This window comes from Scardinius erythrophthalmus (assembly GCF_964197995.2).
Source record: "Scardinius erythrophthalmus genome assembly, chromosome: 3".
NCBI classification, from domain to species: Eukaryota; Metazoa; Chordata; class Actinopteri; order Cypriniformes; family Leuciscidae; genus Scardinius; species Scardinius erythrophthalmus.
In genome coordinates, this window is record NC_138223.1 from 55,685,950 (window position 1) to 55,707,474 (window position 21,525).

The following is a 21,525-nucleotide window of genomic DNA, read 5'->3' on the forward strand; positions in this document are numbered from 1 at the left end:
ACCACAGTTCATGTTTAGAGAGCTGAACTGATTCAGACACAGAAATACAGTAATACACGATACGGAAACGTTAGGAAATCAAGTTATGGTGCCGTGAACATGACAAATCAACTACAAAAATAAATTACTTACATTGTGGTCATCAATTGAACAATTTAACTTTAACCATAGAGAAAACATAAACATGATCCACGTTTGTAGTTGCACCACAGGAATTCAAGCTTGTTTTTGATATAGAAACAGACGGAGAAAGTTTGCTGTAGACACGATATCTACTGACTAGCGTTTCTTCCTGAAACCTGCAGGAGTCTCTGTGACGCTCTTCAGTCCGCCGGTAAAACCACTGAAGAAGAGGAAGCCTCGCTCAGACTGAGGTGTGTTGTTGTTAACTGTGTGTGATTGTTGATTTTCTGTCTGTAGTGTTTTAAAGCTTTAAATTAACTACTTATTCGCATTTATCATTAAAAAAAACAAAACGAATTAGCCATGATTTTACCACAGTAACCATAGTTTAGCCTGGGTAATTGTAATAATAAATAACAGTATTATTGTAGTTGTAATCACACATGTACTGTTTCTTACTACAGCAGCTGTGTGTTTTAACAGTGATATTTGTAATAAAAACAAAGTTAAAACGTTGTTTAATTTTCTAATTTTGATTTTAAATAAATTTTCAATGCTGGACACTTAAATAATGCTTAGAAACGAGTACAAGTATCACATTATCATGTTAAATTTCTGAAATCTGTGTTTAAATCCAGAAGCTAAATTTAAGTTTTAGATATTGGTAATGTGTTGTAATGATATATTTACAATAGTGAATTTAAACATAAACACGCCTAAACATAGGCTATGTTTATTTTATATCTGTAATTAATATCTACCGGTGTATTAATCTTCTCAGAAATTGCAATCATGTTCTTATTCTGTGTAGTTCTGTTCTCCTTCATTATCATTAGTTTTGAGTTTAAATCAGTGTGAGTTTATTATAAATGCCTCTTGTAGTAATGATGATATGTTTGTCTTCAGATGTTGACCATGAGAGCGCAGATGGATGTGATCTGCTGTAAATCAGTGGGAACGGATCTGTCCATGCTGGATATTGAGGATTTCATCACTGAAATCTGTCAGCTGAAGAAAGAGGTGGCGTCACTGGAGGCAAAGCTGAGAGAAAGAGGAGACAACCCCAACAGAGAGGTTTGAGCAGCTCATCATTTCATCCTTCAGCTCAATCAAACCAAAGTTTTGTTAGCTTCTCAGTTCTTAAAGGGTTACTTCAGGATTTAGCATTAAGATTTGTATTAGTAGAAAACCTGTAGTATTGTCGAATTACCATGCTTTCCACCCTCATATCCCCCTGAGACAAGAGATTTATGTATTTTTTGTCTGGAAAAAATCCTCCGATGACGCAAAAATCGTCATTTTGCGTCATCGGAGGATTTTCTGGCCAGAGGCTAAAGACTACAGCCAGTAGAAGGCGTTGTTCCGCATGTTTTCAGCCCGCCCATAGAGGGTGGGATCTCAACTCACTCACAGAATGTACACAGTGTCAGCTTTGGAAGCTAAGCTAGCAGGCTCTTGTTCTTCTGTTGAGAAAGCTGAGTAGTAGGAGAAAGCTGAGTAGTAGGGGTTACCATCCTCCTTTTCCCGGACTTGTCCGGCGGACGAGATCGTTCAAAATGTACGGGATTCAGCTTTTGCTTTCTGCGGTCGCCATTAATTGTTTACATTGTTTCAATCTAACTGAATTCATTCTGATCGGTGAGTCTGAATGTAGTGTTTACATGAACGCTAAACAAGTCATCGGTTGATGTGCGTTTTACCATTGCTAAGAAAATTCCCGCTCCTCCGTGAGAGATGCGAGACCGGCGCGTCTCAGTAATCATGCCACCAGCCTCGCGCTGTTCTCCCGCGGCCGTCAGCCTCGTCCTGCTCGCCACAGTAAACATGATGAATGGCGACTGTTGAACGCAAAAGCCGAATCCCGGACATTTTGTGCGATCTCAAAATCACGGGCAAACTCGTCACGGAGACTCACTAAGTTAGTAGCCTAACCTTCTTGTTGTTTTCAACTGTGCTCTCTAACCGGTAGGCGTGGCCTCCTAGGGCAGGGAAGCAAGTGCATTCTGGGAGTTGTTGTCTTTCATCCACATAAGCCAAAAATACATTTTCTGGCTTTACTCAGGCTAGAAAGCTCCAAATTAAAAAATTTCTTCACATTTTTTCTACATAAATGACTTCTTATGCACATCTCAAGTTAAGTTAACAGCAGAATATGCTAACAAATCACCAATTTACCCACTAGAGATAACTGCTGAGTACTGAGGCTAATATCAACAGGTTGTTGTTTATTTGTGTTGATCTATGATGTGTTTGTCAGGATCTGGAGAAGGTTTCAGTGTGTGTGAGTGATGGGACAGAAGCTCAGGATTCAGTCTGGAGATCCAGAGACACACAGGACTCAGAGCTCAGCCTCACTTTACTGTGTTATACTGACGCTCAGGATCATGGATCCGCTGATCAAACCTCTGACTGTAACGCTGGAGAACAGCAGATGAAGATGTGCTCCGTCAGACTGGAGGACTGCAGGAACCTGATAGAGAGACGAGGAGAAGAAACCACAGCAGAGGAACAACAACAGAGCCACGAGGAGGAGGAGGAGGATGAAGATGATGTTCAGAATGAGGATGATGAAGGAAATGATGTTGAGGATGAAGAAAATGAGAATGAGGATAATGATGACAATGATGATTTTATTCCTTCAGGTATGTATCTTCCATTTATGATGGATACATACCTTTCCACTTTTGTTATAGTAAATCATAGTCAGAATGTGTGTAAACATTTAGTTGTGCTTCTAAATCAGCAGGTGCAGACATTAGTTACTGTGAACCGATGTGTTTAAAACACTGTATCATGAGCTGCATCACAATTTCACATTTATCTTTAAATTTTAAGCTTATAATAGATTTTCATGATGGTAAGTGCATGATTCATTAAATTTATTTGTGTTCATTTAAAGTTAGACATTTTAATACCTTTTTCTTTTCAGATGTGAATGGGGGTTCATCTACTGATGAAGAAACAACTTCGACATCAAAAGATCAGCTGAAGAGTTTCTCCTGCGTCACCTGTGGGAAAACATTGAGCTCACAGGGACATTTAGCGAGACACAAGAGAACACACACAGAACAGAAAAGCTTCTCCTGCAAGAGATGCAACATCAGCTTTCCTACCTTAGAAGAGAAGAGACTTCATTCAAAAGAACACATCGTGAAGAAGGAGTTTCACTGTGAACAGTGCGGGAAGGATTTTTTCACCTTTCCATCTAATATGACAGTTCATATGAAGACACACACTGGCGAAAAGACTTTCCACTGCAGCGAGTGTGACAAGTATTTCAGCACCAAAGGGAATCTTGATGCTCATAAGCGAATCCACACGGGTGAAAGGCCGTACAAGTGTCCTCACTGCGAGAAGAGTTACAACCACAAACCCCATCTGAAGAGGCATGTGCGCGTTCACACCAACGAGAGGCCGTACCAGTGCAGCGAATGTGGGAAAACCTTCACAAACTCAAGCAATCTGCATGTACACCAGAAAATACACTCTGAGGAGAAACCATATCAGTGTTCACACTGCGATAGAAGATTCCGTCACAAATCTAAATTGACTTTGCATGAGAGGACTCACACCGGAGAGAAACCGTACCTGTGCTCCTACTGCGGGAAGAGCTTCTTTAGTCCGGCTAATTTAGGAGTTCATCTGAGAGTTCACACTGGAGAAAGGCCATATCACTGTGGCGTTTGTGGGAAGAGTTTCAAGCAACACACTCAGTTATCTTTGCATAAGAGAATACATACAGGAGAAAGACCGTCGTAGATGTCCTGAAGACTCATGAGCGAGTTCATACAAGAGAGAAGCCTTACCGCTGCTCCATCTGCGACGAGAGATTCGCTTATTTAGGTAGTTTTCAGACCCACCAGAAGAAACACACTAAAGAACAAACTGCTCCTGAATCATCATAGTGTCTCTTCATCAGTAAATCTGGATAAAGGACTCATCCTGAAACTGTACATTCAGCCAGTAGGAGGCAGTGTCACATTGTGCTTTCATGTGGTTTGAGAGAGTTAGAAATGGATTGAAGCAAACTCTGCAAATGAAGTTGTTTGACAGAATAGAACAATGATTATATATTGAACTTGCCATATTAAAAAGCCTCAAGATAGTATCTATGAGTTCCTGGATTTCATAACGCTGATAAACATGTTTTAAGTGTTAAAAGTGGCTCACTGATAAACGCCATGGTGTTCTTTTCACACAATGTTACTAATTTTCAATTTCATGTGTTTTCCCAGAGCTTTTATGCCACCACATTACACACGTCACTTGTAGAGAGTTACAGACCTGCCTCTCTCCTACCATTCATAGCGAAAACACTTGAACGTGTTGCTTTCAACCAAGTATCATCTTCCTGTCTCAGAACAACCAGCTGGATGTCAACCACTCCGGCTTCAAGAAAGGGCATTCAACCGAGACTGCATTACTGTCGGTCACTGAAGCCCTACAGACCGCAAGGCTACTTCCAATATCTTCACTTCTCATTCTCCTGGATCTGTCTGCTGCCTTCGACACTGTGAATCATCAGATCCCTCTGTCCACCCTCTCATCTCTGGGCATCACAGGAACTTCCCTCCACTGGTTCGAGTCCTATCTTACAGGTAGGTCCTTCGGGCTCACATGGAGAGGCGAGGTATCCAGAGCACATCAACTAACCACAGGGGTTCCTCAGGGTTCAGTGCTGGGACCTCCTCTTCTCAATCTACACCACATCACTGGGACACATCATTCAGGCACATGGTTTCTCCTACCACTGCTATGCTGATGACACACGGCTCTTCCTCTCATTTCAACCAGATGATCCCACAGTAGCTCCACTGATCTCAAGCTGTCTGGCGGACATCTCCGTTTGGATGAAGGAACATCACCTGCAGCTCAACCTGGCAAAGACTTCTCGTCCTCCCTGCCAATCTGTCTCTACAGCACGACTTCAATATCCAGCTAGATTCATCAATCACCCCATCAAGGGCGGTCACAAATCTTGGAGTAATATGTGATGACCAGCAGACCTTCACAGACCACATTACAAAGATGGCTCAATCATGCAGGTTTGCACTGCACAACATCAGGAAGATCAGGCCTTTCCTAACTGAGCATGCAACACAACTTCTCATCCAGGCCCTGGTCATTTCTAGGCTTGATTACTGCAGCCTCTTCTGGCTGGACTTCCATCATGTGCAATTAAACCTCTATTCAGAACACTGCAGCTCGTCTTGTCTTCAACGAGACCAAAAGGGCCCACGTCACTCCTCTGTTCATCTCTCTGCACTGGCTACCACTTCGCATCAAGTTCAAGGCTTTGAGATCTACCACAGGCTCAGCTCCGTCCTAATTTCACTCGTTCCTTACGAGTCTACATCCCTACCAGAAGCCTACGATCGGTCAATGAGTGACGACTCGCGGTACCGTCACAGAGAGGCACGGAATGACTCTCCTGAACATTTTCATTCACTGTTCCTTGATGGTGGAACGCTCTCCCCACCCTCATCTGAAATGCAGAATCACTGATAACATTCAAAAGACAGCTGAAACTCATCTCTTCCGTGAGCACTTAACCTCTTAATAAAAAAAATTAACTTTCCTTTTTCTTTAATACTCCCTTGACTGGCTTATGCTACTCTAAGCAATGCCTGAACTTTGTATTTTGAGCACTTCTTGCATTGTTTTTGCCTCTTCATGATGACCTGTTTGCTTCAGTCCTCATTTGTAAGTCGCTTTGGACAAAAGTGTCTGCTAAATGACTAAATGCCCTATCTTGCACCCGACGCACAGCGGACTTTTCCCTCGACAGACGCACGTCGGTAAATTAGGGAATGAACTTGCGCTCCCGGGGGCGGTTCAGTGCAAAGAGGAGGCATGTTCCGGCGCAAACGTTCCCTGGTGCTATTTTGCAGTTCCGGAAAACAATTCCGCCACAGACCAGGAGAAACCCCGTCTAAAGTCAGTGGCGCGTTCAGATGCTATTTTAAGGGCGAATGCTTGACCATAATGTAGCGTGTGCACAACGCGCATACACTTTGCTTCTCTCATCTACGCACAGATGCAGCAGTTGACATTTTTGCAAACAATACATAATTACAAGGAAAATATTCCACATGAGGGAAATCATTGTGGTGTCCATTAAGATGTGAAAAATAGGCTTAAATCTAGCCTACACATTTACCCAAATTATTATACGCCTGTTTAACTGAAGCTAATTTGGGTGGGTTTTTCTCCATTCCCATGCAATGTCACTTCTCTGTGTTTTACGGCCCTGACGAGAACGTCGGTCTCCTCGGCTGTGAACCGCTCCTGGCAAATCCGCCGTTATATTAGCAATCCGCCATGGAACAAGCGCGCCTGCTCTTAAAGGGAATGTGAGATGACGCTCTGATTGGTTTATTTCACGTTACACCCAAACCACACCTATGAATAATGAAGCTACTTCAGACCAACCCATTTTAGATTTGCGTCGGGCGAGTCATTTATCCCGCCGGTATAATAGCAACAGCGCACGAGACCCGCCCACAAAGTTACTTGCGTTTCGCGTTTGATACTTGCGTTTCAGATCATTAAAATAGGGCCCAAAATGTAAATGTAAAATATCAAGATGTATACCGCAAAGAAATGAATCCTCTGGGTGGAAAAACAGCATGTTTATTCAGGGTTGCCAACTCTTATGCATCTGGCGTGACACTCACGCTTTCAGCATCAATCTCGCGCTCTCACGCACACGCAAGAAATGTGAATTTCTGTGAATGTCCTGACGCACAGAAATACTCGCGCCAGTATCGAGCGCACAGACAGCGCGTCAGAATCAGTTTTGCTGGGCAGTTCTCTTTCGCGCTTGAACGAACAATAACACATGCCAAAATGTCAGCTTTGTCGAGTATCCTCATAACAATAAGCGGTCTTAAATTAGTTACATAAAGTCTTAAATGAACAAGAGTAAATGCGAAAATGAGATGCGTGAGAGCCTTTCAGCAGCGGCAGATCTTAAAGTGACAGCAGCCACTAATTCTGTGGTCAGTAAAGTTAACCAAAGAACAATGGGAACAGAGAAAATCACTAACTGCTCTTGGCAGCTTTAATAAGGATTAATCTAATTTAGTAGATAATTTATGCAGTGCGGACTGTTTGATAACCTAATTAAATTTCTGTATATTTCATACCTGTTAGACAGGAAGGGCAGGGCACATGTCAATATTACATTTATTTTTGGGTTTATGTGAGGAAAGTTTTGTTCACATATATTAAAAGTTGTTATAATTTTCAAAAGTAAAAAAAATCATTTTCATGGAGACATCAGTAGCTACATTGATACTGGCCTTCATTCATAAAAAAAAAAAGACATTATTAAAACATTATTTAAATTTTATTTGCACACAAAACATTAACGGTGAAAATTTTTGACTTTATAAAATGATTCTCTCAAGTCCCTATTAAACAATAAAGAAAGTAAGACATTTTTCTTATAATTTAGTAGCCTACTATATTCTTTTTGGCAGAATTTATCATTATAATCAACTAAATTATTTCCTGGATTTTGTATCACCATAGTCCCTAAAGGTATGTAAATGCAGGAAATGTTATTTAAAATTGTGAAAAATATTTTAGCTTTTTTTAAAGTGCAAAAAAATGTTTCCCCATTTTGTGTGATGATCTATTTTTTACAGTCTATGGTGATGATCAAGTTGGGAAGATGGGAAGTTCGGATCATTTTACTGACTCGCTTGTTCGTTCATTAAAATGAACAAATCTTTTTTCGAGTCTGTAACGAGGTTCAGATGTTATGGGAAGAAGAAGGCGGGAACCGGCGAACATTTAAAGACTTTTAATGACAAAAATAAAACAAATTCAAAATGAAAGTAAAAGCCAGCAGCCCCTCACGGACGACTGCTGGCAACACAGAACATCAAATAAAAACACAGGCCTGTCCTCTCTCCCTCTTCACTGTCGTCGCTCCTCCTTTATGCTTCCGCTCCTCTGTGAGAGATGCGAGACCGGTGCGTCGCGCACGTGTCGCTCATTATCAATCACGCCACCGGCCTCGCGCCGTCCTCCCACGGCCCTCGACCTCGTCGTGCTCGCCACATACCCCCATCGCCCCTCGCAGGCCGGGGGGCACCCACGAGACTGCGCTTACTCCCCCTCCCCCCTCCCCGGGGGGGACCGATCACGGCGGCTGCGGTACCTGGGCTGGGGTTATTGATAGACGAGGTGAGGGAAAAGGAGACGGAAGCATTTAGGAGCGACAGAGACGAGAGAGGAGAAAAATAATAGTAAAAAAAATTCTTGGTCCGGTTCCCATAACGCGCTGCCATCTGGCCCTACACCTGCTGGGCGATCTTCTCCGCGGTGCCTGGCGGTGGCGCTGGATAGCCCTCGGTGGACGGCTTGACACTCCTCCGCCGCCTGGTGGACGGCGACGGCTCCTCAGTGTTCGGGCAGTCGGCAAGAGTCCCCCGTTCCCTGCTCCTCCCCATCACAGCGGATGGCATCAGGCTCCGGCCCACGGCAAACGGCGGCGACTCCTCCGCTCCATCACGGACGGCAGCCGCCCCTCCAGCACCCAGACGGCCAGCAGCGAGCTCGACCATCCCCCCGGCAACTCCCTCCCGCGCACCGCCTCGAGCGTCCATGGCGACGGAAACTGCCCGCCACGATGGCACCGCGGATTCACCACAGCGGCGAGGGCTCTTTGACAACGCGTTCCTCCTTCCTCCCGGGTTTCGGCACCAATGTAACGAGGTTCAGATGTTATGGGAAGAAGGAGACGGGAACCGGCGAACATTTAAAGACTTTTAATGACAAAAATAAAACAAAAACAAAATGAAAGTAAAAGCCAGCAGCCCCTCACGGACGACTGCTGGCAACACAGAACATCAAATAAAAACACAGGCCTGTTCCTCTCTCGCTCTTCACTGTCGTCGCTCCTCCTTTATGCTTCCGCTCCTCCGTGAGAGATGCGAGACCGGTGCGTCGCGCACGTGTCGCTCATTATCAATCACGCCACCGGCCTTGCGCCCTCAGCCTCGCGACCACGAGTCATTTCGTTCATTTAAGGGGCTTTAAATGTTATAATTTTAACAACCAAATTCCCCAGACAGGCAGACACATCCACCTACGCAGTCTTTATCATATTCTGAATTAAGAAATCATTATAATGAAGTCAAAAATAATTTACAGGGAACATAAATAATTACTTTCTGAGTCTTTCGTTCATTTGTCACGTGACAGACGCAGTGAACGTTCATGAACGGATTGAACCCTGCTTCAGATACGAGCTCCTGCAGAGGTGGTGAAGCAGGCCAACTCTGCCACTGTGGCATAGGCTACAACAGGCCTAATGTGTGAAACTTGTGTTGTGGTTTACTGGGGAGGTGTGGCACAACTATTATGTAGACACAACTATTATGTGTCCCTTTTGAGATTTTTTATTGTTTTGATGTTGTTGTTTTACATGTTTGTTATTTAATCACCTCTATCTTTATTTTTTATAGTGCAATCAATAAATTAATTGTACATTTTGAAAAAAACTTTTTTTTTTCATAAATCAGGGGTTATACAGGGGTTTATCATAAGTTTAGGCTATATAAGTAAACAAGGACTGATGTTTTTAAAATTAGGGTTAGGGTTACGCGTGCGCACTGATGTTTTACAGAGTCTCACTCCAGCCAAAGTCCCAAAGTTGGCAACCCTGACGTTTGTGTAGTGTAATGTAAAACAATGCATCATGTTGTAAAATAACATAATTTCTTTTTGTGTTGCTGTGAGAGGAAAAAAAGTACTGTTCAGTAGGTTACTTCACATTTGTACGTCAATACTTAGCGAAGTATGTAGTTCCGAAAATTAAAGTAACAAAATGTAGACCAATTGTCAATATTAACAAATTGTTGCTACAGCTGTGTCCCATATCACAGGGCACATCTTAAGCGCTCGGACCGGTCTAGCCTGCAAGGATTGTTCTTGTCGCCTGGCAACTCTGACAGCTGCCGATGACGAGTGGGAGTAACGTTTGCACTGGACTTTTTTATATTCAACTGGGTTTTATATTCAAACAGGGTTGAAAACCTGTGTAAATATGTTCACCATGGTCCATTTATGTACATAATAAAAATAATACACCAGCCTACAAAATCGCATCAAGGTAAGATAACTGAACATTGGAACCTTTGAATATATATAGAGGCCTATTTAAGTTTTCTTTTCATATATCATTACATTATTTATAGGCTGCATCCATTGAAGATGTTATCTGAAACTCATCTCTCTCTCTCTCTCTCTCTCTCTCTCTCTCTCTCTCTCTCTCTCTCTCTCTCTCTCTCTCTCTGCGTGCGCTTCGGGTGCGTGCGGCTGTGGTCACATATAATGCGCGAGTAGCCCATATGAAAAAACCTGCATGGTTCATATACAGCAACCATATATCTTCTTACTTAAATCGGCCAGAATTACCTTGCGTGTTTCATATAAGGCCAATACATGTCCCATACAAAATCAGACCGATTATGGCCCATTTCATACTAAATAGCACACATACAACTTGTAGGGGATTTTTGCATTATATATGAATACTGCTAAAATACTTTTTACATGACAAAAGTATGCAAATGTGTATGGTATTAGTAGAAATATATAAAACTCATATAAAATTCATATATAAATCATTTAAAGTTCTTATATTGAATCATATGCTAGACAAATTAAAGTCATATAGAATTTATACACATTTTGTGTCATTTGTTTATGCATTTCATACAGATTTCATGTTATGATGACCAACATCTGATTCACTTATATGCAGTTGGCAAATTTTTTAATTGTACAAGTGCAGAAGCCGGTTCGAGTATTACTAGCTGTCAGAATATCTCTGGGCTTTATAAAGACTGTTAATTTTCCTACAGGATCTGAACGAGCAGTTATAAAGCAATGCCATTGTAAGACCGTGTATTTACATTAATTGTGAACTAGGGCTGGGAGATATATCGCACGATATTGTTATGCGCATCTCATCAGTAAAGCCGGTTCCTTGATTAGTAATAAATCGCCATCACCTGCTTTCAGATGGAGCGGCATTTACTACACAGCAAAAACTCCAGTGTTAAATGAACACTCAAGAGTGTTGAAGTTAATGAGATAATTAAGTGATTAATTTAGTGATGATTGAGCATTATTGAAGACACCTGATGTTAACAAGCAGAATCACTGAAGGAGGAAATCACAAATTGTAAGCCACCGTTTTGGCGATCAATGTTTGCTTTAGTTGGGCTCTTGACCCTTATATGTTAACTTTAGATGTTACTGTTGTTTGTCTGCTGTTATTGATTTATAACAGTTAAATGAACAAAGTAAAGTGTGATCTGATAGTGTTGGTTATTTTTTGACATAATCATGCTGTGATCTGAATAATGAAACTTATTGAGATAGTTTGGTGTAACTTTTTAGCAGCAGCTTTGTGATTCTACAGCATATGATTATCAGTATTTTACTTATAATCCAAAATATTTAATACACATTGTTCTGATCAAAAGACTTTCAAAAGAATTTATTTAGAAACACAGACATCAATAATCAGTCTGTGAATCTCAACAATGGTGACAATAATAAAGCATGTTGCAGTGGCTGCCACCAATCACAACTCATTAATGCCCAGCAAACACATTTACGTTGTGGCAACGTCTCTGGCATGTTGCATTTCTTCTATGGCAACGTCGCTGTCTACGTGCTCGCAACATTGTAACAACGTAGAATTGTAAGACGCGACAGGGCTGTAGCAACGTTGTTGCGCGACATTCAGCAACTGAGAGATGACGTTCTGACAATATTTTTATATGGTGTATTTTGTTAGATAATTATATACTTTTTTATCGTTTATTGTTTATCTATATTATTATTTAATGTGGCTATCAACACCTGCAAGTGTAGCCTACACTTTGAAGAGTAAGGTTTCTTTAATTCAACTTTATTAAAACTGCATATAATCAAATTGCACTTCCAAAAGTCATACATTTGTGAAAAAAAGGGGGAAAAATAAATAAACGAATATACAAATTTATTTTAAGTATAATAAATAAAACATAAAAAGCAAAGGCAGATCAGAACATTTAATGAACAAAACCGGGTCTGTATGGCAGACAGTAGCCGAAAGCAGGTGTCACCGGGGAAACATCCACAAATCCAGACGAGCTAAGTTATAGCAATCTTTTGGCCATGTTGTTAAAACGTTGTTAGAAGGTTGGCTACGTTGTGCCAACGTTCTGTGTTTGCTGGGTGGCTCCCATCATGCATTGCGGTATGAATAAATTATGATCTGAATTGGGGGGGGGGGGTGTTTCTGATTAACCCCCTGGGGTCGACGGTATCGCCGGCGATACCAGCTCGCTTTTTTTCAGTTCAGTTCAAAAGAAATTAATTTTGCTCTGTGGACTTTGATATTACAAGCAAGTTTCATACATCAGTCGATTCTGTTAAATGTGTATTATTTTTGTGTATACTCACAATAAAAACAAAGTGTTGTGCTTTTTGCCAAATAAAGAAAAATAAACGTGATTCGAGTTCTGCCTTCTATCTATCAGTGTAGTCCATTCTGAAACGCGTCCGAAAATGAACTGTAACTCAGCGAATACTCAGTCAAACAGGCAAACAGACATACAGGCATGAAGCTTGAATTCTCTTCTCTTAAAGGGTCATTTCACCCATTTGAACATTGTTTTTTATTTAAAGTGGGTCATATATGTAGTCGAAATGTAAAATAATTTTTGAATTTGGTGCCTTCGTGACCGAGAAAAGACAAAAAATAACTTCAGGACGCATTTGTATGAAAGACAACAACTCCCACAATGCACCACACTGCACAGCTCCGCAAGCCACTCCCACTAATCCAGAAAGCGCATATCTGCCTATAAGAGAAATCACTCTTCCGTCTACAAGGCTAGCTACTACCAGAGCTTGAAATTCATTTTACATTCACACAAAATGTCTAGTTAGTTGGCGAACTCATATAGTGCATTACTCCTCGTTTGTATTTCTTTCGAAAAGGTGAATTATTGCATGGTACCTGGATGTTCAGTCAGAACATATGCGGTACGAAACTAGGATAGTTCTCAACAGAAACGTCCGTGTCCTCGTCTGATTCAGAGATTTCGTCCAGGAGAAATTGTCATCGTTGAAATTCTTTGCCGCAGACGGACTCTATCTCTGTGTTCGTAGCGGTTCGTAGTTGCATAGTGAGATCACCGGCGCCACCAGTCCGCCCTAACTCGAGCCAGTCCGGGCTCCTCGTCCGCGGCAGGCAGGTCTTCTGCCTCGGCTGCTCTTCGCTATAATGCGGCTTGTAAAGGTAGCCACAAACACCTGATTCAAGCATCAGACTTCCGAAATCCTCTTCCTCTATATAATATTGAGCACTCTCCTCCGCTATTGTCATAACTGTACATTTGTCTCCACAGCGCCTGTTAGCTTAGCTTCAAACAAGATGGAGGATATTGCTTTCAGTTTCAGAGAGTAAAGTCCCACCCACTGATCTGTAATAGGTCTGTAGCGTGAGCGCGCCCCACCCTGGGAAAGATGAGAAACTAGTGTCTGTAGTCTTAACAGAAATCCCCCCCTCTTACACTTCCTCCTACAATGACGCAAAATGACGATTTTTGCGTCATTGTAGGAGGAAGTGTAAGAGGTAAATAACGGATTTCTCCCGTCTCAGGGGAAAATGAGAGAGTGTTGCACAACCATTCAATAGTATGACTGGTTTTCTAACAATGCAAAGCTTAATGCAAATGGGTGAAGTGTCCCTTTAAATGAAGTAATTTATATAAAAAACAAATAGTCTCATCTTGTGAAATCTGTATTAAAAGAGAGCGATTCCAGTCGACCTCATTAGAGCTAATTCAAATGTAATGTGACTCCGCCCACGGAGAGCGCGCGCTAGTATTCAAACGCAAATGGCTGAGGTAATCCGCGCAATCCTGTGAACGCCCCCCCCCCCCCCCCCCGTATCAGCTCGAGAAAACCAAAACACAAGTTTATTCAGAACATTACTTGCTTACACCGTCAGTAGTATTAACATATACCATGTGTCACTTTTGGGTTAATATTTGATTGATTTATGACCCCCTGTCACTCATGATTGACAGGTTATCCGTGTGTCAAGAAAACAGTGTCTCTGATTTACAGCGCCGAGCTGGCTGGGGTTTGCTTCCTGATTGACATGTGACTGCGTTGTCACACGTACACCCACGGTGATGTCTGGTGAGGGGATGTTTTAAAAGACAAAAACAGATCAAACAGATCAAACAGATGTGTCTCTGATTTACAGAGCCATACTGTCTAGCCATTTGTTGATTGGTATCTGACTCCTTCCAGTCTGATGGGGCGAAGGTGTCTGGACAGGACGCGCGATGTGTATTGCAATATTTTCTGTGATGGTAGGTGCGTATGTAAATGGCGTTGTGAGGGAACAGCCTACATTTAACACTTTTGACCATGCGTAGGTACCTGTATAAAAATAGGGTTTATTTCATACAACAAACAGCTCGCATCAGCGTCCCTGTCTCGTCCTCAAACTACAATTTTCAACGTTGCATTTCGTTATTGGAAACGTGAGTGTTGTTCACAAGAAGATGGACGCCGGTCTTAACAGTAAGTGTGTTTTATTAATTAGTAAATATTGTTAAGAAACTTACGAGAGTCACAGTTCTATTGCGTTACTTAAAACAGGTTTTCTACGCTTCAGGTGGTGTGACTGATATGAGTCTTTTCGATATCGTTGAGGAGATTAATTTCCTGAACCAAGCGAGTGGTACGTAATAATTACGTTTTATGTTTAAATGTTAATATTGTTTGTATGCTTGTATGCTTGTATGTGCGTGTGATGCATAAACGTTTTTTATATATATTAGGAGGAGCTCCGAATCTGAGATCTTGCACTGTAAAGGATCCTTTGCCAGAGCGCGCGGATGGCCTTGTGCATCGTAAGTGTTCTGCTTCCTAAAACTGATCCGTATGCGGTGTGTGTGAGAACACATGCTTATACTGTATTGTGCGTAGGAAAAATATCGTATCTTCTTTGTATCTCACTCTCTCTCTCTATCTTTTTTACCAGCCCGACCGAAACGGGAAACTGTCACAGCTTTAGTACATACTAGAGCACCGCGTGACAATGTGCACATTCCCCCGATCCGTGAGTGTATTTTGACATTATCGATCATTATACTATTTGCTATTATGGTGTGATGATTTTAGTTTAAAACTTCCTTATGTATTTCCAGAAGGCTTATCAAACGTTGTGAACCGTGTTGGTGCGTCTGAATCCACTAACGATGCTGCGAAGACTAATTCGCGTGGAATAGAGGCAAAGCCAAAAAACAGACTCAAGCGGAAAGCTGGTGTGAACATCGCCCCAAAAGCAAAAGTACCAGTTGATTTCAAACCACAGACATCGAGGCGGAAGAAGCCAAGACGATCAGCTGTTAAAAGTATGTGAACAAACAAAACTGGTGGAATGATTTCTCTTTATACTAAATCAGATACAAACAATGTAGTAGAGTATGATATTGTTTTTTTTATTTGGATGTAATAGAGAGAGAGCTCATGTCTCTCTCTCTCTCTCTGGGTGTTTGTGTGTGTGTGTGCGCGTGCACGCACGCGTAGGTCTATTGCAATAGTTTAAAACTGTTGTTGACATGCATAATGTTTAAAACGTAAACATGCATATCTCTTAGAGTATGCTTTTAGCCTATCTTTTTAACAGGCTGTAGCGGAGAACGCTGTGTAAAAGTGTCTCTTCTCAAATACCTTTATAAATAGGCATGCTGAGAAAAAAAAAGTAATAATTTCATCTTTTAATGCATAAATTATTCTAAATTATTCTATTTTTCTCCCAGCTCTTTTCTCAACAGATGTGGTCGTGGATGACAATGCGGTTCCCGATATAAATGATGTACAGAGTTGGAGTGATGGACTTATAGAATCGTGGGATGAGTGTGTGTTTACACCCGAACCCGAAACACAGCGACCTGTTCCATCCAGCAAACGTGTGGTGGCTGTGGAAGAATCTGACCCTGAACAGCTACCTTCAAATCAGGAGGCTTTCAGACAGGAATCACAACCCAATATAGACACTCAACAAATAATCAGAGCGATACATGCAATTGAGAAAAAGATTGATGCTCACGCACATTCTACAGCTACAGTGCTACAACAGCATGGTGTTTGGATTAAGCACCTCATGGCAACACAACAACAGCATGGTATTTCGTTCAAGCAGGTCATAGCTGCACAACGACTGCATAGTGGATCTGTCCAAAAAGCGGCCGTAGATCAATGTTTGTCGGTGGAATTGTTAAAGAAGGTCGTGTTCATGGCAAAAAAGAATCACCGGTGAGTTGTCTTTTTCTTTTTCTTTTTGCTGGGTGTGTTATACTTTTTCTTTTATACAAGGTTTTTTTTCCTTTTTTTTTTTTTTTTTTTACATTTATCCCAAGCTGTGTGTGTTATCGCTATGATTGTATAGTTGTTGGTTAGTTGGTTTTCTTTCTTTTTTCACTGTTTTATTTTCCGTAGTTATTTCATGTGTAAAACCTACGTGTGTTTAAATAAAAACAAAACAAAAATTGATTTAAAATGGCCAAACGTTGTCGGGAGTCAGATGATTTTGATCAGGATCGGGTAGCAAGGTTTAGACGAGATGATGGCAGTGTGGTGTCCCTTGATCAATGCAGTACAACAGAAACTTTGCGCTATTTAATACAGACAATGGATGAAATTAATAGGCCTAGGTCTACAACAGATACATTGCTAGAATTATTAAACATCATGAACACAATGTCAGATGAATATCCAGAACCAAATTCTGATTTTGAACATTTTTTGAATACACCACATAGAGGGGATATGTCAGATGAAGATCCAGAACTAAATTCTGATTTTGAACATTTTGAAACTACCCAACAGTCAAGAGAGGTGTCTGAACCTACTCCAGAACCAAATTCTGATTTTGAACATTTTGATACTCCCCAACAGTCAGGAGAAGGGGTGTGTACCCAGTCACAACCCACACTCAATCCTGAAGCACCCAGCATGGGTCTCACACATGATGATATAGAATCACTTGTAAGAGAGGGTGGTGATGTGAGTGGGTACACTGTACTGCCACGAACTCGGTTCAATGGTCTGGAAATCCACAGGCTTATAAATCTGCGGGAAATATCTTCTACAGATTTAGCAGCCTACACTGTGTTTTTACATGACACCCTTTCTGAAATAGTGGCGTTTTCCAGACTGTTAGGCGGAGATGGTAGTTTTAATCAGCATCACCTTGAGGGGTCCTAGTTTGACATCAGATGTTAGTACACTTTTGTCAGGTAGCAATGGTTACAGTGTTGATCTATTTATAAACGAGCTTGAAAAAATAATGCAGAGTAACTCTGATGTGCAGTTTGATGAGAGAATGAATTTAAAAGTGTCGATAGCAAGAAGTAAACGTGGCGGTGCTTATCGTAAGTTACGTGACCTTGCTCACAATGAAGTGATTGGTAAAAACAGACTTAATCTGTTCTGCCCCACGAACGTTTCAAACAACCTTTGTTTTGCAATCTGCCTGGCACATTTCCTAAACCCACAGAAACCGCACGCTGAGCTAGAGTCAGTTGCATCTTCATTGCAGAAGTCAGCTGGATATGCTGATCAACACAAGATAGCGTTTAATGACATCAGACAGTTTGAACGCATGCTGAATGTTAAAATAGTTGTCTTCTATCGGTCTGATACAGGTGTTTTGGAGAAGTATACAAACACAGACGACCCGCATGCTAAAACAGTATTTTTGTACCTGCACGACAATCATTATTTTATGATTAAAAATCTACGCGCATTTATTGGTACACCATATGTGTGTGAGTTTTGCTACCAGGGATTCACCTGTAGGAGAGATCACAGATGTCGGTACGTATGTGATGTCTGTAATGACCCAGAATGTCATAAACACCCCAAAAAGCCAAAACATTGCGATGACTGTCTGCGTTATTGTAAGTCTGACTACTGTTTTGAGATGCATAAAAAACCACCTCAAGGTATGCAATATGCGCAGTGTGATGTGACTAAATATTGCGGAAAATGTAATAGACGCTACTAGGGCTGTGCGATATATATCGTGAGATTGTTATGCGCATCTCGTCAGTAAAGCCGGTTCCTTGATTAGTAGTAAATCACCATCACCTGCTTTCAGATGGAGCGGCATTTACTACAAAGAGCCGTAATTAACTGACAAGCTGAGCCATATCGCATTAATATCGCGGACGTATCGCCAGCGATACTTAATGCGATATGGCTCAGCTTGTCAGTTAACTACGGCTCTTTCACAGCAAAAACTCCAGTGTTAAATTAACACTCCTGGGAGTGTATGAGTCCACACTCAAGAGTGTTTAAGTTAATGAGATAATTAAGTGATTAATTTAGTGATGATTGAACATTATTGAAGACACCTGATGTTAACAAGCAGAATCACTGAAGGAGAAAATCACAAATTGTAAGTTACCATTAAGGTGATGGGTGTTTGCTTTAGTTGGGCTCTAGACCATTATATGTGTACTTTAGATTTTATTTGGCTGCTGTATCTGAGTTATAACTGACAGATAAACAAAGAAAAAAAAGTGATCTGATGGTGTAGGTTATATTATGACAATCATCATTTGAACTTGATCACTGAACTCATTAAAATCCTTCTTTCTGACTTCGATTTATGTTGTTGGTTAGTGAATCTGCATAAATGCCCAGCATTTTTGATATAATATAAAGGATTTCTTAAAAGTTGCTTAAAAAAAAAATCATTCTTTTAGGCACACACAGATGTCAAGATTCAGTCTATGCATCTCAACAATGGTGAGGAGCAGAATATTCAATGAGGAAAAGTAAATTACATAGACAATTCAGATCATAATTTATTCATACCACAATGCATGATGGGAGCCATTAATGAGTTGTGATTGGTGGCAGCCACTGCAACATGCTTTATTATTGTCACCATTGTTGAGATTCACAGGCTGATTATTGATGTCTGTGTTTTAAATGAATTTATCTGAATGTCTTTTGATCAGAACAATGTTTATTAAATATTTAGAATTATAAGTAAAGTACTGATAATCATAGGTTGAAGAATCACTAAACTGCAGCTAACAAGTTAAACCAAACTATCTCAATAAGTTTCCTTTTTCAGATCACAGCATGATTATGTCAAAACATAACCAACACTATAAGATAGATAACATTTTACTTTGTTCATTTAACTGTTATAAATCAATAACAGCAGACAAACAACAGTAAATATTAAAGTAAACATATAATGGTCTAGAGCCCAACTAAAGCAAACACCCATCACCTTAATGGTAACTTACAATTTGTGATTTTCTTCTTCAGTGAGTCTGCTTGTTAACATCAGGTGTCTTCAATAATGCTCAATCATCACTAAATTAATCACTTAATTATCTCCTCAGCCCTAAATGCCGCTTCATCTGAAAGCAGGTGATGGCGATTTACTACTAATCAAGGAACCGGCTTTACTGACGAGATGCGCATAACAATCTCACGATATATATCGCACAGCCCTAGACGCTACCATGTCAGCGGCCCTAAACCCAAACCCCATAAATGCCCTGCAGATCGTTGTGTGCACTGTGGTGAGAGTTTGGTTACCGATGGTGTGCATCAATGTTTTATCCAGCCTGTTAAGGCGGAGATGCCAAACGATAGTTACATTTTCTACGATTTTGAGACCCGTTATGAAAACGGAAGGCACATCGCCAATTTCGTATGCGCTATTACGTTTGCTGGCGACGAATTCGTGGCTGAAGGACCAGATTGTGTGGATCGCCTCGTTAAAAAATTCAGACATCCTCGTTACCGTAATTACACGTGGATTGCGCATAACGCTTCGGGGTTTGATCATTTCATCCTTTTGGAATACTTTACTAAGAAGGGGTTTGCCCCTAAAATTACGATGCAAGGCTGTCGTCTAATCTTGATGTATGACGCGGCATTCAAACAGCGGTTTATTGATTCATACTCCTTCATACCCATGCGGTTAGCCAAGACACCTGTTGCATTTAATCTGACTAATGCTGAGAAGGGATATTTCCCGCATCACTTTAACCGCGTTGAAAATGACAACTACATAGGACCGTACCCTGACAAGAAATTTTACGGGTACTCGACTATGTCAAGTCAAGACAGAGTGGCATTTGATAACTGGTACAGTACCACTTCCGACAAAGTGTTTGATTTTAAAAAAGAACTGGCGATTTATGGTAAAAACGACGTCGTTCTGCTGAGGGACGTATGTATGAAGTATCGCGATGAATTCATTCTATGTGCAGGCCTTGATCCGTTTAATTACACTACTTTGGCAGCCACATGTATGGCTACGTATAAAACACACTTCATCCCTAAAGACACAATAGCGCTAACACGCAACAATGCGTACATCAACCAGAACAAGACATATTCAAACATCTCAATTGAATGGCTTGAATATATCCGATCATCACGGTCCATAGATGTTCAACACGCTCTAAACCATGGTGAGGCGTCATTTGGAAAACACTATGTGGATGGTTTTTATGGCGACGGTACCGTGAAAAAAGCATTTGAATTTCTCGGGTGTTTTTTTCATGGTTGCGAACGTTGTTATAACCCTAATGATCTCAATCCGTTATCAAAAGTACCTTATGGTATTCTGAAAAGACAATGTGATGACAAACTTGAAATTTTGGAGCGTGCGTACGGTCTTCAGGTCGAGGTGGTTTGGGAGTGTGATTGGGTCCGTGCTAAACAGACCGACACAGCGGTGATGGACTTCATGGCTACTTACAACCACCCTGAAAGATTGAAACCTCGTGAAGCACTTTTCGGCGGACGAACTAACGCGTTAAAACTGTACCACAAAGTCACGGAGGGCGAGCGTATTAGGTATGTAGATTTTACCTCGTTATATCTAGGGTTGCAAAATTCTGGGAATTTTCAAAGATGGAAACTTTCCATGGGAATTAATGGGAATTTAAGGGAATTAACAGGAATTTATGGGAATAAACGGGAATAAACTGGGAATTTTCAAAGTTGAGGGTTGGCTCTTCATAGGGAACTTAAATATAGTTGAGGAAAGTATATTTTAGCATAATCTTGACTAAAACAAAAAGATGCCATTCAAATACACTTGAATATCCATGCCATTCCTCAATCACACGCACATAGCACACTGCTTACTGCATGGCTATTGAGACCACACCCCCTACTGGCACTGTGCATGTCTCCATCACATGTACAGAAGCCCAAAGCACAAGATTATTGAAGGCACACATTTGAGCCTGTGGACTAAACAAAGTGAAGTAAGTTTTGATGATATTATGGGGAAATATTTGTATTAAATGTTTAAATTGC

The 21,525-nt window shown here is 41.0% G+C and overlaps 1 protein-coding gene across 2 annotated transcripts; it reads left to right on the top strand.

Annotated features, from left to right (window-relative positions):
• The first annotated feature begins 301 nt into the window (after positions 1 to 301).
• LOC308687524 (uncharacterized protein) lies at positions 302 to 5,701 on the top strand. Of its 2 annotated transcripts, none has more exons than XM_081360122.1 (4): positions 302 to 374; positions 1,030 to 1,197; positions 2,381 to 2,765; positions 3,053 to 5,701. In XM_081360122.1, exons 2-4 carry the CDS (start codon positions 1,030 to 1,032, stop codon positions 3,880 to 3,882), a joined length of 1,383 nt encoding a protein of 460 aa, XP_081216248.1. In that variant the 5' UTR covers positions 302 to 374; the 3' UTR covers positions 3,883 to 5,701. The 2 variants fall into 2 exon arrangements, with proteins under 2 accessions (XP_081216248.1, XP_081216249.1); XM_081360123.1 differs by having other exon boundaries at positions 366 to 391.
• The last annotated feature ends 15,824 nt before the right edge of the window (positions 5,702 to 21,525 follow it).

What these genes read in the sequence shown, in the direction of transcription:
- LOC308687524 (XM_081360122.1), top strand. Translation starts at nt 1,030, where the DNA reads ATGTTGACCATGAGAGCGCAGATGGATGTGATCTGCTGTAAATCAGTG. An exon ending in GAGACAACCCCAACAGAGAG is followed by an intron (nt 1,198 to 2,380) that starts GTTTGAGCAGCT and finishes TGTGTTTGTCAG; the next exon opens with GATCTGGAGAAGGTTTCAGT. An exon ending in TGATGATTTTATTCCTTCAG is followed by an intron (nt 2,766 to 3,052) that starts GTATGTATCTTC and finishes TTTTCTTTTCAG; the next exon opens with ATGTGAATGGGGGTTCATCT.